Source organism: Rissa tridactyla, chromosome 6 (genome assembly GCF_028500815.1).
Source record: "Rissa tridactyla isolate bRisTri1 chromosome 6, bRisTri1.patW.cur.20221130, whole genome shotgun sequence".
Lineage (NCBI taxonomy): Eukaryota > Metazoa > Chordata > Aves > Charadriiformes > Laridae > Rissa > Rissa tridactyla.
The window spans coordinates 11,671,658-11,688,382 of record NC_071471.1 but is presented as its reverse complement, the minus strand read 5'-3'; the positions used below and the strand labels follow the sequence as shown (position 1 = coordinate 11,688,382).

The following is a 16,725-nucleotide window of genomic DNA, read 5'->3' as shown; positions in this document are numbered from 1 at the left end:
GTCCAAAAGTGCCTCGTACGAGCTTTGCAGATGACATCTTTTAAATGGAAGTTGAAACATGTCTTCTGCTGATGGTTTGTTGTGGTTTTTTCGTTGTTTTTCTTTTTTTTTTTTTACAGACTGAGTGATACTTACCTAAATATACAATTGATTGTCTTCAATTTATTAAGGAAAAAACCAATCAGTTTGGGTAATTCTATCTCTAGCCTTACTGAATTTCCCCCTGAGTTTTTGTTTTAAATATATTATCCACTTTATCTTACAGATGCTACTGTGTGTAAGAGATGTAATCAGGTACAACATACCACATCCAGATTTTTAACACAAGTCCTTTTCGGTTTTACAGGGTTTTCAGTGAATGCCTCATCAGAGCGGCTCAATATGGGAGAAATAGAGACTTTAGAAGACTACTGAGCATGTGCAAATCAACTGGCTTTTCCTGCATCTGTTAACCATGGATTCTCCGTTTTGGACACAGCGCTCTCCACCGTGCGTTCTTCTTCACCTGGCAGTGAATCACAGAATCAATCATCTCAGGCTGCTTCCTCTGGCCTCAGCAAACCCCTTCTGCCCAGGACTGCACAGGCGGCATTCCTACTGTTGGCCTCGAGCGGAGCGGACTTGGTTCAGAGTCCTGGGAGGGTGGGAGATAGGATTCGTTGACAACAAGGCTGATTTGGGCAGCAAGCTTTCACTGTGCTGTGATTTCTTCTGCTGACATACCTGGAAAAAAAAATTAATATCAATTGGGATTCTGCAAACCATTGCTTCCCTCTCCTCGTTACTCTTACCACATCCAACATGTGCAGTTGTGGAGAGAGAGAGAGAAAGAGAGAGTTTGTGGTTAACAGATGTTGGTCAAAACCAAAATGCCACACAGATACTGACTTCCGCGCTCCATCAGGGCAAGAGGTGCTCTCCCAAGCCAGGAGTTGCATTCATAAGCTAACCTTAGAACTGGCAACAGCAGGAGAGGGGCGGTGGTGGGCGCAGTTTAGCTTGGGTTGGTTTGAAGTTGCACACCCCCTGCCAGCCCTTCTCAGCACATTATTTTTGGAGGGAAAGCTCGAGTCTGTCTTCATTAGGTGGTGATGTTGAAGCTGGTGGAGTTCCCTGTCGGCGTATTCCCGCCTTCCTGGACACACGGGGACTTCTGCTCGGGGGGGGGGGGGGAAAGTAGGGTAGCATGTCTTCTTTCAAGTTGAATTTATCCCTTAAATGCTACCTTGGGAGGGTTAGGACCAGTTTATTTTGAGCTCTTTTCCTGCAAATTTGTCTCGTTTAAGAGACAGTAGGATCTTTACCGTGTGGATCTTCAGTGAGGTTTTCAGATACGTACCCCAGCAGTCTTAGCTAGTTGTCATTTCAAGCAGTGCTTAGGTTAATGAGCAGAGATGCCCTTTTGTCGTGATGAGAGACTGTGGAGGGCGAAGCTATGTGCAATGACGGCCCTGCTTGTCTTCTACACCTTAAAAGTATTTCACGCACCTTCACTGGCATCCATAATCTTTAAGCATTTATGGAATCATCACCTTCCTCCCTCACCGAAAGATTACCACCACCTTCCCTTCTCCACCCACCCGCCCGCACGCACCACAAAAGAAAGAAAACGGAAACCGCCAAACGCACTTAGTTTCAAGCCCCTGGTCCTGTCTCCTGTTCCCAGAGGGTTGTAGCCTGCCGAGGGAGATACGCTGCAGTTCTGGTGGAGTTGTATAAAGGTGTCTGTCGTTCTGTCATCACTGCCTAAAGAAAACAGTTCGAGTTGCTCGAGAGCAGTTTGGCTTTGGATTTTATTTCGTTTGGTTTCTTCATTTTTTTTTGGGGGGGGTCACCTTCCCCCACCCCCCCCTGCCCCACCCCCCCTCTTCCCCCTGCCCCAGACATGTACAGTAACTATACAGAGACTGCTGCAGACTTGTATATAGTTTTTGGATCCAATAGCGTGGAGAGACTTGGAACTGTTGCAAATCTGGTCTCCCTGTCTCCTTTGCTTTGTAAATTCATAAAAGGGGGAAAGAGGGGTAGTTAAAATGTTTACAAAACTTTAAACTCCCTCTGAACTTTTGCCAGTGGGGGGGGGGGGGAGGGAAGAGAGAACTTAAATAAAACCTGATTGTATTATATCTGAGAGAAAACTTTCTGCTTGCTTTTGTCAAAGCTGAGTTTTGAGATAATTCCTGGTGCTAAAACTGACCCAAAACTCGACTCGCATCAGTTTTCATCAAGAAACAACAAGCAAATACGCAGGACGTGGAACAACAACTGCTGCTTTGTTTCGTCCCTGGTGAGGAATACCGGTGGGTTTTTTTTTCCTACTTGATAATTTTAGAGCTCAAATAAACACCAGTAAGTTGAGATTGGAAAAGCCTGACAAGAAAGCTGTCATCCCCCCCCCCCCCCCTACAGAAACACGTGTGTTCACGCTCATGTTGTTTATGCAGGACTGACCGGGCCGCAGCTGGTTTTCTGTCACTGCAGACACTTGGCCACGGAGCCTTTTTCTGCCAGTCGGTAACCACCCCTCCCGGTCCTGCTCCCTGCCCTAAATGAGAGGTTTTCTTTCTCCCCGCAGCTTAAAGTCCACATGGACACCTTGTAGGCTTCCCATTTTAGACAAAAATCTTATTTTCCTTTTTTTTTTTCTACTTGCTGCTTGGTTTTTGTGTGGAAAATCCCAGTCAATGATAAACGTCCTTCTGCCATTCACATGCCCACGAAGGATATGAGGTCAGTATACCAAGACCTAACTTATACAGTAGCTTTGCATTTTGTTTAGCTGATCTCTTGGAGAGAACAGTATGTGTTCAGGCTGATATTTTGACTTTGGTTTAGTATCTTTGGTTTTTTATTGTGTAAGATGTCTGGTTCCTTAAGTACTTTCTGTTTTTTAATGGTATGATCTAATTGCTACAAGCTAATTTTGGACTGCTCTATACTGGGTAACAAATAAGCAAAAGCCTGTTCATTTCCAGCTCAGCTGGGGAGCCGGGGGGGGGGGGGGGGGGCAGGGAACAATTCACCCATTGCTAAGTGAAAGCGCAGAAATGCGAGCAGGGAGAATGGGCCGTAATTTGTCGAACCCCGAGGACCTTTGCTGGGCTTCCGAGAGTCAGTAGATAATGGACCAGTCTAATGTTCTGCGCCTCTGTGGTTAGTGCAAAGGTAAGATGCTGGCGTGTTCCGACTGTGTGCTCAAGCGACCGCCCTGGCACTTTCTGTGACAAACAGAGGGCCCGTTTCTCTAGCGAAGGCCATTGGGGAAAAATAGGAGGTAGAGCTTTGTGTCTGTTGCTGGATATGTATTTATGCGCTTCCAGCGCCTTCTCAGGTGGGGCATGTACCTGGGAAGCTAATGGTGCTTTGATCCAAGTTTGAAAGGTGGCGTCAAATGTGATGCTGGAGATGTCGGGGGTTTCTTTGAGCACGTTTCACCTGGTGCTTCCCGACTCCTTGTGGCGCTGCAGGGACAGTGCTCGGCCCTCTTTGTTTTCCCTGCTTCCCCTCGCAGCCAGGCGTTTTTGGGAAGAACTGCACAAAGCCGGATGATTTAAAAGGACACCTGGATGTGGCTACCTGCTGGAGGAAGCCACAAAGCAAAGAGGTCTCTACCAGAAAAATCTGAAATCTAAGGCAAAACTACTTGTATTTTCAGAGCGTAAAGAACTGACACTGGGGATGTTTATCTACTTTAGTAGAACATCTTTTTCTGATCAGAAACTGTGAAGTGTTTCATCCTCATATCAACTTAAAAAAACCCAAACCCTGGCGAAATTCTTCTCTCCTCTGACAAGGAGCTGGAGTGTCCCCTTTTAAAACGCTTCATCCTTTCCCAAGTCTTTGTTGGTGCAAATGGGATTGGAAACAAACCTCGGTTCTCTCTGCCACGAGCTTTCCGGGAGTTGGGGCATGGAGTGGCGGGGGTTGCAGGAAGAAGTAGTGTCTGCCCAGTTCCTTCCAGGAGGATGCTGGCCTTGCCTGGCCAAGGCGACTCTCCTGGAAGACGTACCGGGTTGTAATGGGCACTTCTGCCAGCAGAGACCACACATGGCTCCTGCTCCACCTCCATAAGTATTGCTCCCAGAAAACAAGGATGCCACGGAGCCGCTCTGGCTCCGTTTCAGAGCCTTTTAGCCTCAAAAGATTGAGGCCCTTGTTCCTTGCTGCGCCCACCCTGGAAAGACCACCGCCACATTGTGCACCGCGGAGCGAGCACGGCCCTCCAGCGGGCTGCTTGGTTTTGGGGTCAGCTCTCCAATGGCTCCTGTGTTACTTCCCGTGCTGTGGGATGGCCAGCCGGAGGGAAGGCGTTCCAGGAGCATCCCCGCGTCCTCTGGGAAGGGCTGGCCAACAACCGCTGTGTGTGCTGGGCTGGCGGGTGAGGGGTGCCTGTCGGCGCGGCTGCCTATGGGGTTTTAGGCACAAATTCTGGAGGGTGGAGCTGCCGTGGGGAGGAGGAGGTGTGCTCCGGCGCTCAGACACACTCTCGGCTGGGCTTTGCACTCTTTCCAGCCACTTGCTGTTGTGAAGGGAAATTTTTTTTTTTTAACCTGACTGGACAAAGTTTTTACTATACCAGTGACACTTCCAAGTTGTTTCGTACTTTGAAGAGTTTTAAGAATTCCTGCCGACGCTTTTCCTGAGGGAAGCCATGCCCTACCACAGAGTCCTTCGCCTGGTCCTGCTATCGCTGTGCGGCGTCCTGGTCCCTGCTGTGCTGGCAGGTAAGGAGCTCGGTTTGCATTTAAAGCCCAAAAAGCATGTGAGATCTCTTACTAACCTGCCTCTATCTCTCCTCCCTGCATACCTCCCCCCGCCCCAAAACATCCATAAGTGTTTATTGAATTGTAATTGAGAAACGGAAGCTAGTTTTCGGATCGGTGGCTGGCGGTGAGTAAGAATATATTCTCCATCTTGAGACCAGGTTTCTGTTGTGGAAAATGGAGAAATCCCTTTGTAATTTCTCCCAAGCTGAACGGCAGTAGCGCCTCCGCGAGCGTTAGTGACAGTAGGTCAGCGGCCAGATCGGCCAGCAGTAGATGGGGTGCTTCCAGCAGCTGATGGGACAGCTCATCTCTCGGCTTTTAATGGTGAGAAGTTACAATCGCAAAAATAAACATTTTTCCCTGGCTAAAGCACATGCGCCAATTTCTGGTTCCTTCTGTGGTTTCTGCTACAGCAGAGCCCTTCACCACAGCTGCTCTAAGTAGAAATACGAAAGTACCTGTGGAAACGTTCATCGCAAGCGGAGGTGCGCACCTCAACTCTTCGAGTCTGTCCAGAGCGGGGTGCGCCAAGGCAGGTGGCTGTGCTGGGGGAGGTATGTGGCTCGACTCGAGTCCAGTGAGGCGATGGGGATGGTTGCTGCGAGACACCCATTCTGTGAGGAGCTATTTTTTTAAGGAGGCCATTAGTAATTCCAGCCTTGTCTGCTCCCCTTCCGCCGCAGCTCTGTGGGCTGAAGGGACCGAGTTGGCCTCAAAGCCTGGCCTGAGATGGGTTTTACAAACGAGGGAAAACTGTCTTCCAGAGCCACCCCATGGATGGGCTCTGAGCGTACGGGTGGAAGCTCCGGTGGGGAACTGCTTCCCTCAAAGCCTCTTTCTTTTAAGCGTGGGCGAGGCGGTGAAGGGATGGCTGGGGCCAAGATAACAGGCGAGAGCACACAGCGCTTGTTTTCCTAAATTCTTGTCCTGCCTTCCAAGACCTGGAGCAAGGCTGGATCGTGGTTCCCTCCCAGTTTGTTCTGAGCATCTTGCCTGGCGGGGAGATGCTGGCCAGCTGTCTAGCAGATGAAATTATTTCTTTTTTCATACAGGTAGGGGAATTTGTCGCTGCCCCTGGCTGGAACGTCGGTGGGTGCAAGAACAGGATTACTGCAGATGGTGTTTCCCCCACAGACCCTCCCCTTGTAGGACACCTTGCTGGGAAACCTTTAAAGTAGCTAAGAAATGAGCACGAAACAGCGGATGTTTTCCTTCTTAAACCCTGAGCTTTGATTCTTGTGTAGCGGAACGTTAATGACCTAAGCGCAGTTTCAGTCCGTAGCTTGCTGGCGCTCCCAGAAGCAGTGGAGCGCTCTTCCTCAGAACCAGGTAAGGGCTTTTCTGAATTGTGAACGGCGTTTCGCTCTGCAGAAACTCATTAATTCCCAGTGAAAATCTGATCTGCTTCCCCTCTGAGCTGGGATTTCTTTTGCGCTATTGTTGGGCGCGTATTCGTGCTGTCCCTGCCCCTCCAGCTGTCCCGTGCGCCGGCTCTCGGCTGGGCACTGTGGCCGGGGCTGGCACCTGTGGCTGCCTCCCTGCGTCTCCGCTCCTCTGAAACGCCCCGCGCTCGCTTCCTCCCTTTCCTGGGTGAGTTGCCCTTGCGCCGCCAGGCTGTAGCTCTTGAAGAGCTTTTGTGCTGATGAATGACTGCAACGTCGGGATCCTGGGGCGTAGGAGGGACTCCCTGCTTTCTCTGTCACGTCCGAGAGGCCTCTAAGAAGCTCGTTCTTCTCTGCTGCCCCCGAGCAGGAGGTGAGGGAGGCAGCCTGTGTGAGGGTGAGCCATCCCAGGTGCAGAACGGTGGTCTGGGGCGTTAGGGGCGGAGAGGTGTCTCCCCCCAGTACAGGGGCTTTTAGTGCATGGTGCAACGTTTTCTGCTTTTTCACCCCATTAGAAAAGGAAATTTCCTGCCTTCTGCAGACAAAGGGGAGGGCGCGCAGACAGCCCTCCGGCCTCCGCGCGTACGCGTGCAGCCCTGCCTCTCTGTAAACAAGTTTATTTAACATTCATCAGAACCGCAGCGCCCGGCGCTGCTCCACACTCCACTGCCGGCGCTCGCCCGTCACAGGCTGCCCTTTGTGCTCCCTATGAAGGCCTCTTTTCATCCCGGCGCTGGCCCCATGCCCGCTGCAACTACCTGGGGCTGGACAGCCCATTGCTGGCCTCGGAGTTCACCCGGCCCCTGCCCTCCCGCCTCAGCGCCTCCTCCTTCCCATAGCAGAGTCCTGCACGGTGGGCAGGAGCGGCGGCTGCCTCGCGCAGGGCCGCAGGCGATGCCGGCCACGTGCACCCCGGGTCCAGAGCGAGTCTTCCCTTCCTCGATGGAGTTAATGTTCTCTCAGTAGTGGCTTAGAGCTGCCCAGTACCCAAGCCCTCGGGTAAGCGCTGAGGAGCTCCGCGAGGTGTGAAGGATCTCGCTGGCAGCCGAGGTTCCCATCTGGCCATAGGAGCCGGAACGCTTTTGGGGTGCCGGTGGGTCGTGTACCTCGATCTGGCTTCTTGCCCAGCCAGTCTGGTTTCCTGGACGGTGTGGTGGGGGCTCTGCCACTGGAGAAAGTGTGAATTTCTCCTCCAGTTACTGAGCTCTTCCCAGTATCCCGTTTGTCAAAGATGGGGAAACGACCAACCCAGTCCATAATCCCCTTTGTCCACGTTGTCGGGGTGTGACAGGAAACAGGGCCAGTTTGGGGACTTTCTGCACACCCAAATCTTCTTTGCTGCTGCTTTCCCCAAATCCCAGTGGTACTCACGCCCAGAGCACAAGGAGGATTGTGGAGAGTTAAATTTTATCTTTTTTTTCCTATCAGCAAAACCAATTTCAATTCATACAATGGATGCAGTGCTCCAAGTGAGGGGGAAGTTGGTCAAAAGCCTTTGCGAGGCCTTGACTTCTGAATCGTGTGTGTATGTGGTATCTGCACTCTGAGGTGGGCTCGTGAATTTCCTTCTTCTGAACTAGTGGGCAAACACATTGTTCTGCGCTGGCGTGTCAGAAAGAGGACGGGGGGAAAACCAGCAGACCAGGAGATGATGCGCTAAAGGAAAACAGGAGAAGACCTTGTCCAGGGACATCTTTCTGTAGCCACTTGTGGGCCTTCATGCTCAACAACGGGAGAATAAAAGATCATTAGGAAGTCTTTACGAGTCTAGTACTAGAATGTGAGAAGTAGCGAATAGGTTTTGTCAGGCAGATTCCTTAAAAAGATGCCGTTGTTCCAACAGGTTCTCCCAGGCTCCCAGCAAGTCTTTGTAAGCCATTACTCAACTTTGCTCTGCACCAGCACTCCTTACAAATGACTGACACTGGTGTTGGCTGCTGGGCTGGAGGTGAGGATGGTGAGGTGCTGAAACCAGCTTGTATGAGGAAGAGTATTGGTCAGTGGTGAGTGATCTCCAGGGATGAAGATGTTAGGGGGACACATCTGCCTGCCTTGAGGTCTTGCAGTCTGCCTGTGGAGAGGTTCTGCTTGTTTGGCATTATCTTGAAGGATCCTTCAGATTTGATCGGCTTCCTCAAGAGGTATCACTTGTGGAGACTCTTCCAGTCTTATCTTTCAGCCACCGAGCACGTGGGGCGCTGGCTGCCACGTCCCCGTGCTGGCAGCACACCCCACCTCCTTCTCGCTGAGCAGGGAAATAGCAGTTCCGTCAAGCTGCCTTTGGCGTCATCCCTTCTAGATCCACTACGGTCCACGTAGCTGAAGTCCTGCTGGGTCCCTATATCTGTCAGAAAACTTACAGCGTATTTGTTTATAGTCTAGTAACTCCGGTGTTTTCTTCCCTTTCCCCGGCCTCGGTTGTCGCTAACCTCTGCTGTAGAGAGTGCAGCGGGCGCAGTGCAGCAGGGGAGATTTCCCTGGAATGAGGCAATTTGTAGTGCCGACATATGGGAAGGAAGAGGTGCCATCATCCACCTGGCCTCTCGCAGAACACTGGAATACTCCTAGTCCATTGTTTCTGGGTTCCATCTCTGCCTGGTGAAACCCCAATAACTAAAATCATTCCATGTCTCTGCCTTAAGTGCTCTCAACCTGTATTGTTGCCGAGTGGGTTTCACTGGTAGGCTCCGTTGCCCTGAGTCTGTGCTCCAGTGCTGAGACAGGGCTAATGCTGGGGGAGAGCTTATTTGTGCCACGGAGTTGAGGTTTCTCTCCCGTCAGAGGGGCTTCCCGTCCTCAGTTGTGTCCCCTCACGGAAGACTGCAACGCATTTGGGTTTTTTTGCACAAGTGAGAGATGCTGTGCCCTGCCCCGAGCCCGTGGAGGACCTCTCTAATTTGCCCATTGCCCACGAAGGGCTGCCACGGGCCAGGGGCTGTCACTTGGAGGCATTCACTCGGGGGCAGAGACCGCGTCCTCATCGCGGTCAGGATGACGGTAGCTGTGTGGGGGACAGGCCTAGCTGCTCGGGTGCTGCTTCTCTTGTCGATCGTATGTACAGTCCTGGACTCCTGCTCCTGCGCAGAGAAACTGAGCCCAGGAGGGAGAGGGACGTGCGATGGTCACACAGAAGGTCAGGCCTGGTACACCTGAACTGGGTTCCACGGCTGTACTTACAGCCTGTCCTTCAGCGTGTCCCACAGGCGACTGGAAGAGGCCCTCGTGTCTTCCTTGGATAAGGGTACACTGTATTAAGTGTGTGTGTTGATTTTTGGCACCTGACACAAGCTCTGTCCTTCCCCCTCGTCTCTCTTGCTTTTACCGGAGGACTGAAATGGCAGCGCGGAATTCGATGCTGCTCCACTAGAGTTGTGCCGCGCTTGGCCAGCGGCAGCGTGGCTGATACTCGCTGGGAGCATCAGGGTTCTGCGGAGGGGAGGAGGCGTTGCTGCTTTTGGTTGCTGAAGAAACCAGATGTGGGGATAGCTGGATGGGCGGTTGGGCTTCTCAAACCGGGGGGGAGTGGAGGCATGCGAGGACACGAGCTGTTAGTTTAGGAGGGAAAACCAAAGGCGAGTCTTCGAAAGAAAAGTGCTGGTCACGAATGGGCGCTCTCCCGGGCTCTGGAGAGACCTGCCGGCAGCTTTCCCTGGGGACGGCGCTCGCGTTGGGTTCTGTGTTCCCCTGCCCCGGGTGCCTGCTGCGGGGCTCGGCATCGCCTCTGGCAGCATCTGGGTGCAAGAACCCGAGCAGAGACCCAGCAGCGAGCCCTGGCTCCGGGTGCTGTTAGAGGCAGGTATTTCACTTTACGCGTGTGCACGACTCCGCTGCTGCTTCCGAGACACTGCCTCCTGTTGGTGCGGCACCCGGCCCCACTGAAAGGAGCTGTGTTTCCCTTGGTGGAAGTGCCGTTAAGGTAAAACCACAAGGACTCGGGACAGAAAGCTCACGTTGAGCACACTCTGCCCTTTCTGTGAGGGTGAGCTGAAAGCATGTTTTAATCAGATGAGGGGAATTAACAAAATACATATCCAGAAGCCAGCCAGGACTCTGACCAGGTCTTAAAAAAAATCACCTGTATCATGAACAACAAAACCAAATTAGACAGTTTCCTCTCTCCTTGGCTGTCAAAAATAAACTCTGTGCCCTGCTTTAAGAGAGCTGCAATAAATTTTTCAGGAATTAGATGGGCCAGGGACAGGAGAGACTTTCCGGGACCTGTGGGTCTGGTTAGAAAAAGAGCCTCCGCGCTGCAGATGGAAGGGGTGGCACTCCCTCCTCCTCCATTTGAGAACAGGCAGCTGGAAGGTCCTATGTCCAGGTCCTACAGCCTCCCTGGACAGTGCCTGCATCTGTTACGGATCATCTGAGCCCTTCCTGCAGTCAGATGCGAGGGGTACACCTGGCTCCTGGCTCTGGAGAGAAAAACATTCTCAGGGAAACGCAAGAGCGGCGTCCTCCTGGCGCGGTGTTCTCCTGCCAGGTGGGGATGGCCGTGGTGTTGGTGCTGGCCCCGGCGGTGTTGGCAGTCAGGAAGGTCATAGCTGGAGTGTCGCCCTTCTGTGTGGAGTTTCTCCCCTGGCCAAAGCAGCCAGGAACTGGGGCTCCTAAAGTGTCATGTACGTTTGGTCTGTGCTAAACCAAGAGCTTCTTGATGCTAGCATTACTCACTTAAATAGCCCGGCTCTGCTCGGTTCCTTTCCCTGTTGGTTTAACTGCATTTACCCACTAGATTCTGTATTTCCTCCCCATGTGTCCCCTAGTAGCTAAACCACAGCATTTATAGAAGAGAGGTCCCCTGGAAACGGCGCTTTCTGGAAGGGATGGGAGTCTCCAGCTCTGCTGGTGTTTGTGCAGGACAGGTTGGGAAGGGCGCTGCAAAGGGCTCAGGTGTTTCTGGGGAGCCGTTGTGGAACAAAATCCTCTTGTGTGCTCCCACCAGGGACCTGAGAGGCCACCTCTGATGCCTGTGAGGACGTGGCTCCCCAGGCGGGTCAGGCAGGCAGAGCATGCTGGTGTCGCTGCCCGGATTAACCGGCATAGGCCTCGAACTGCGGGCTCGTTTGGCTCTGTCATTGCTCGTTGGGCCCGAGTTAAACCTGGCGGCTGTCCTGCTGGAAGTCCTCTAGCTTTTATGGGTGTACAAAGGACTTTCCAAAACCAGCCTAGAGCCTTGTTGTGTTCCTGAGTCTGTGGGCAGCCTGGGCGGGTGGGAGCTCCTCTTCGATGCGAGCCCTGTGTAAGTCCCGTCAGTGGGCTTGTACAGGCAGCAAAGGTGAGTGTTTTGGTGCTGGTCCTCCTGTTCCTGTTGTCACAGGGCTCCTACGGGAGAACAAAGTGCGGTGGAGCCCCTTGGGGCCAATTCTTCAGCTTGCTCTCCTCACACAAAGTGCCGGCTGCCGGCGGGAGGCAAGGAGGGGCTCCATGCACTTAGAGCTGGGCTTGGCGCTGCTAGGACGTGCTGCTGCCACCTCCCTTGCTGGGATGGGGAGAGCCTGGGCCGAGTCTTCCTGGTGCAGCATCCCTGGTGCAGCAAGAGACACCGTGCCAGGAGATGCCTCTGTGCCTTGCCCCAGGGAGCTTTGCCTCCTCTGATGCCCTCTTGGACAGCCCTGCTAACTGTTGTGGTGGTTCAGGTGGGCCCTGGCACTGGATGCTGTTTGTTTTCCTCCCCCCCACCACCTTTTTTTTTTTTTTTTTTTTTTTCCCCCATCCTGGTGCAACATTCCCAGCGGTTTCAGCAGGGAGCTGTGGAATGTCTCCCGCTCCCGCCGGGGCCCACCTGAACAAGCCGGGCATTGAGAAGGGAGCGCTGGGCTCAGCCACACAGGCAGACAGGGAGGGCTCTCTGGTTTGGTCCCTGACCCCACAGCGAGAAGACGTAACAGGAGGCGAATGGTAACATCAAACAGGGCTGGGCCAGGCTTTCATCTCCCCGGCACGGCTTGGGGGTGGCCCAGAGGGAAGTGGAGGCTCTGGGGCTCCTGTCCGGGGAGCCCTGTCCTGTGCAGTGCCAGCGCCTCTGGCATCCTGCACTGTGTTGGTGTGGAGGTGACGTCCTCTCGGAGCAGGGCTCTGCCCCACCAGGTCGCCCTCCACCCACCCCAGGACACTGGGCAGGCAGCCGGAGCCCTGCTGAGCTGCGGCCGTCACCAGCAGCCTGGCCGGGGCCACCCGTGCCCCTGAGTGACTGCAGGTGCTTTGTCTCCCAGCAGAGTACCCGCAGGGCCCGCTCCCCACCCTCTGGAACGAGCCGCCCGAGCTGCCCTCTGGAGCCGGCCCCTTCGACGCCGCCACCACCACAGCCCGGCTCTCGGACGCCACCGCCTTCCCCCCGTACACCCCAGAGCTGGACCCCGAGGACACCACCCACCTGCACCGCCTGGATGCCGGGGATGGTACGTGGCTGTGCAATGGGCTGCCCGTGGGTTGTTCCGAGACACCCTCACTGCGGAGTTGTTTTTTATGGGCCTGTCACCTCCCAGGAGGTGTTTGAGCCACCGGAGGTGGCCTGTCCTCAGCCACGCTGCTCTGGGGGGGGCTGCCGAGGCCTTTCCTCCTGCCCCAGGTCTGATGCATCACAGCAGGCACCAGCAAGTGCCTGGAGCCTCGGTGAGCTTCCACACGTGAGCGTGCCTGAAGCTCTTTGAACAGGAGCGTGAGCACCTTTCCTGGCTCCTGAACTACAGCAGACTTGTGATCTGGTTCTGCAACAAGCAAAGTGACCCTCGTGGTGTGGGTGTTCAAGAGGAAAGCTGAGGGCCAAAGACCTGCTTTATGGCAGATGTCCTTGTCACTGGGAGCTGGCTACAGGGCGAGTGGCTGGCTCCAGCCCTCAGCCCAAGGGCTCGATGCTGCTGGGGCACAGGATCACACCTGGGATGTGTGGTGGAGATACGGGAACAGGGCCACTAGGGCTGGGGCAGGAGCGTGGTGCCATGGCTGGGGACGTGCTGGCTGCGGGGGTGATCCCCATCGCCCTTCCCGTCTGGGACCCGCTGGCTCTGCTGACCTTGTGCTGCCTCGTTCTCTGTCCCTGCAGGATCGCTGGGGCCCGGAGCTATCAGTGCCATTGTCATTGCCTCCCTCCTGGGTACGTCTGTGCTTGTGGCCCTGGTCGTCATCACGCTGAGAAAGTTCTCTGCCTCCTGAACTCAATAAAAGATTTTTTCTGTAACACAACCGGCCCGTCTCCTGCCCTCAACTGCTCCCGCTCTGCCCGGGGCCCTCTGGGGAGAAACGCTGCTGTGGATGTGACAAAGGGCACCCCAGCCTCTGCGCTGGGCAGCAAAGCTGCGCCCCCAAAGCGCTCTTTGCTGCTAGCATGCGGGTCTCCTGGGCACACGGAGACCTGGGAGGCTCGGCCGCAGCAGGCAGCGTCACCTTGGGTGGTGGCAGTGAGTGGCTCTGGGCTGGCAGCAGCTCTCTTGGTCTTGCCAGGATGGTGGTAACGGTGTTAGGCATCAGCTTGCACAGCTTTCCTGGGGAAGGGTTGTTCACTTGGTCTAAACCGTCCCGATGCTGCCCTGGTCTCACCCCACGTTCATGTTCAACCCCGCTTTCACCCCCCGCCTTTGGGCCAGTTGCCCCCCACTGGTCGCACTGGAGGGGACTGGGGAGGGAGGGGGTAAGCGGTTGGTGTGGGGGGAGGAAGAAGACAGACGCGGGTTGCTTTAGTGCTGGCTTGCTCAGCTATATTTCATCACACGGGAAAAAAAAACGAGACGACAAGAAGTTCCCCTCAGTTGGCTGAAGTGGCCTGACGGGGGGGCGCTCCAGCCCGTGCTTGTGGGCCCCAGGCCTGGCCCTGTACAACACTGGAGACCACTGAAACGGAGGCGTGCAGGGCTGGGTCCGAGGAAATAACACTGGGTAATGTCACTTGGTGCCTGAAAACGGCACAGCCTGTGCCTAGGGTCTGAAATCCTAAGAAGTCACAACGGAGCGAGAAGGGCCAGAGCGAGCCCAGGGTGGTGGGACGGTGCACGGCAGCCCTGAGCCCCTCTCCCCTGGAGAAATGCAGCGAGGAACTGGCATTCTGGCAGTGGGGAACCTGGGTCAGCCCCATCCCCACTAGCGGAAGAGCAGTTTCTGGTGGGTACGGGAGCATCTCTGTGCTGTGAGGAACACCACCGGTGGGTGTGTGGGGCAGTAGAGCCTGGGCTGGGCTGCAGAGCTGGGGGATCTGCGATGTGGCGATTTTCTCAGACAATTTTAAACGTTTCCTAGAGCTGGAGCTCCTCTGGTCTTTGCATCAGAGAACTCGTGGCTGCTGCAAGGTCTGGACCCTGGGCTGGAGGCTTGGTTGTCCTCAGAGAGGTGACTGTGGGGTGTTGTCAGGAGGGGCCTGACTTAGGGTGTCCCCATTAAATGAGCCCAAGGCACCAGACCGGAGGCTGTGGTCCCTTCCTGGCCCCCAGCTCTGGGCTGGGCATGGCACTGGCAGGTGGCCGGGAGGCTCTGGCTAGTGCCAGCTGCCTAGGGGCCCTCTCCCTGGTGTGCTACAGGTGGCCAGGGCAGGGACAGCCCTGCTGGCTCTTGTCACATGCTAACGTGGTGGCACTGAGCTGGCCCTGAGGGGGGAAAATGCCTTCGCTCTCCCTTCATTGCTGTGGCTCCCACCAGTTTGGTCCTGGGGTGCTGGCTGCAGCCCCCCCACTGCAGGGCTGACTCTGGGCCAGCTGTCCCAGGGCTGCGGTGACCCTATGGACAGCCCCGAGGGCAGCCCTGGCCCCCCTCAGCTGGGTCTGGCCTCATGCCGCACACCCCACGTGTAACCTGGGCCCCGGGCGGCCCGAAGACCAGCTCCAGAGCCCCCCTCTGGCAGCTCCTGGGGTCCTGCTTCCTCCCCCCACTGCCACCGGCATGGCTGCGCTTCTCCGCTCTGTGCCTGTGGCTGGTGTGTGGCTCCGTCAGCAGGTGGGTGCTCTCCATCCCCTCCTTGAGCACAGCCACGGCACTGCTGGAGCGTGCAGCAGCACAGGCCACGGCGCCTGGAAGACTCTCCTTTGTAGTGTTACAGAACAAAGCCAAATAATTGATTTCCCTGATGGATGCTGGCCACAGCCCGGGAACAGCCCATGGCCAAGAAGCCCTCATCTGTGGCCACGCATGGGACTGTTCAGAGCGAGGCAGCTGAACAACAGGCGGCTGCCGTGGGTCTGGGCCCTGGCCGGTCTCAGTGCTGTGCCCTGGGCTTCATGCGATGCTCAGTGCCACAGCTGGAAAGAAGTGATGATCCATCCCTGCGGGCGACGGAGGATGTGCATATATACACAGAGGTGAGCCTGTACAGGGGTTTGTGCACGCAAGTTGTGCGCGCAGCTGGGTGGCGTGGGTTACAAGCATGCAGGCAGCGATCGCGGGACAACAGCTCTTGGGGTAACGTCACTGTCCTGCTGCGCGGCAGCTGGGCTCTGCTGGTGCTCCCGTGGTACGTGGCAGTGTGTGGGGAGGCGCTGGCACAGCCACCCTGCCCCGTGCCACGGCAGCAGTGAGTAGTGGACACCGGGAGCGCCGGATCAACAGGGCAAGGCTGTGGTGCCAGGCTTCTGCAGCGGCTCTGCGGGGGGGACGCAGGCTGTGGAAGAGGGGGTGAGCCATGGGGCAGAGCCCGGACGTGCTTCGAGGCCATCAGGCAGGCAGAGATGTGGGTTAGGGCTGGCGAGGCTGGGCTGCTGGTGGAGCAGGGCTGGGTATGGAGCATTTTGGAGCCTTTGACTGGAAACAGGTCGAGGGTTTGCTGGTGGGAATGGGCCCAGCAGCTTCCCAGCAGGACAGGGAAGGTGGTGGAGTTCCTGGGGCTCATCCCAGCCTGGTGCCAACAGGCTGCAGAGGCGGCGAGACAGCTCCTCTGCCTCTTACAGGGCTAGAAACTGAAACAGTTTTAGGAGGGCCCCAAACTCAAAAGGTAGCGATGAGCTGTAAGGGCTCAAAACAACATTAATTGCTTAGTTACGTTTGTGGCCACGTGCCTTTCCGAGGCGGCCTGACCCAGCCCCAGCTGGCACGCTGGGGGTCAGCTGGCCGGCACCTGGTGGCCTTTGGGCTGTGTCCGTTTGGCTCATGCTCTTTGGGGCTTTACAGAACACCTGGAAAAGGGGTTATTTTAGCCAGTTCGAAGCGCTGATCTCCAGGGAAGGATCAGCGCTGCGGGAAGCGTGGTGGGGAGCCCAGGAACTGCAGTCTGTTTGTTCGGGGTGCATGTGCCCGGTCTGGCGCGCCAGGTCCTGCACCACGGCCCACGGCACCACCGCCACGTCCTCCCAGCTGGCAGCCTCTGTCCTCTGCCCCTCTCCCAGAGGCACTCCAGACACTCGGGGACAACAGCAGTCATTGGCGGTTTCTGCTGCCCAGTTTCCTCCGCTGACTGTCATCCGACTTATGCACCCGGAAACACTCCTTCAAGTTCTGGGCTCGGATTTTGGGGTTCAGGATCTCCTCCCCCATAGAACTGGGGAACCAGCCCCTCTCCTGGTCGTGAAGACGCTCCCCAAATATCCAGCCTAAGCAGAGACAGAGACAGGCATAAATGGGGACAGCTGTTCCTGTGCTGGGACAGTTGTGCTGTAAAGAGC

At 55.5% G+C, this 16,725-nt stretch overlaps 3 protein-coding genes across 23 annotated transcripts in view; 2 read left to right on the top strand and 1 right to left on the bottom strand.

Moving 5' to 3' along the window:
• Positions 1 to 1,169, top strand: part of GIGYF2 (GRB10 interacting GYF protein 2) — a 77,316-nt gene extending 76,147 nt beyond the window's left edge. For all 18 annotated transcript variants that reach the window (XM_054206670.1, XM_054206668.1, XM_054206662.1 and 15 more), the window contains one exon: positions 347 to 1,169. In XM_054206670.1, coding sequence (XP_054062645.1) covers positions 347 to 414 — 68 coding nt within the window. In that variant the 3' untranslated portion in view covers positions 415 to 1,169. The remainder of the gene's footprint in view (positions 1 to 346) is intronic.
• A 142-nt stretch (positions 1,170 to 1,311) lies between these two features.
• Positions 1,312 to 13,330, top strand: SNORC (secondary ossification center associated regulator of chondrocyte maturation). 2 transcript variants are annotated; one of them, XM_054206680.1, is made up of 4 exons: positions 1,312 to 1,721; positions 2,162 to 4,724; positions 12,364 to 12,546; positions 13,191 to 13,330. In XM_054206680.1, the coding sequence occupies exons 2-4, from the start codon at positions 4,652 to 4,654 to the stop codon at positions 13,298 to 13,300; spliced, it is 366 nt and encodes a 121-aa protein (XP_054062655.1). In that variant the 5' UTR covers positions 1,312 to 1,721; positions 2,162 to 4,651; the 3' UTR covers positions 13,301 to 13,330. The 2 variants fall into 2 exon arrangements, with proteins under 2 accessions (XP_054062655.1, XP_054062653.1); XM_054206678.1 differs by having other exon boundaries at positions 12,361 to 12,546.
• Positions 13,331 to 13,820: 490 nt separating this feature from the next.
• Positions 13,821 to 16,725, bottom strand: part of NGEF (neuronal guanine nucleotide exchange factor) — a 52,430-nt gene continuing 49,525 nt past the window's right edge. For all 3 annotated transcript variants that reach the window (XM_054206110.1, XM_054206111.1, XM_054206112.1), the window contains one exon: positions 13,821 to 16,653. In XM_054206110.1, coding sequence (XP_054062085.1) covers positions 16,481 to 16,653 — 173 coding nt within the window. In that variant the 3' untranslated portion in view covers positions 13,821 to 16,480. The remainder of the gene's footprint in view (positions 16,654 to 16,725) is intronic.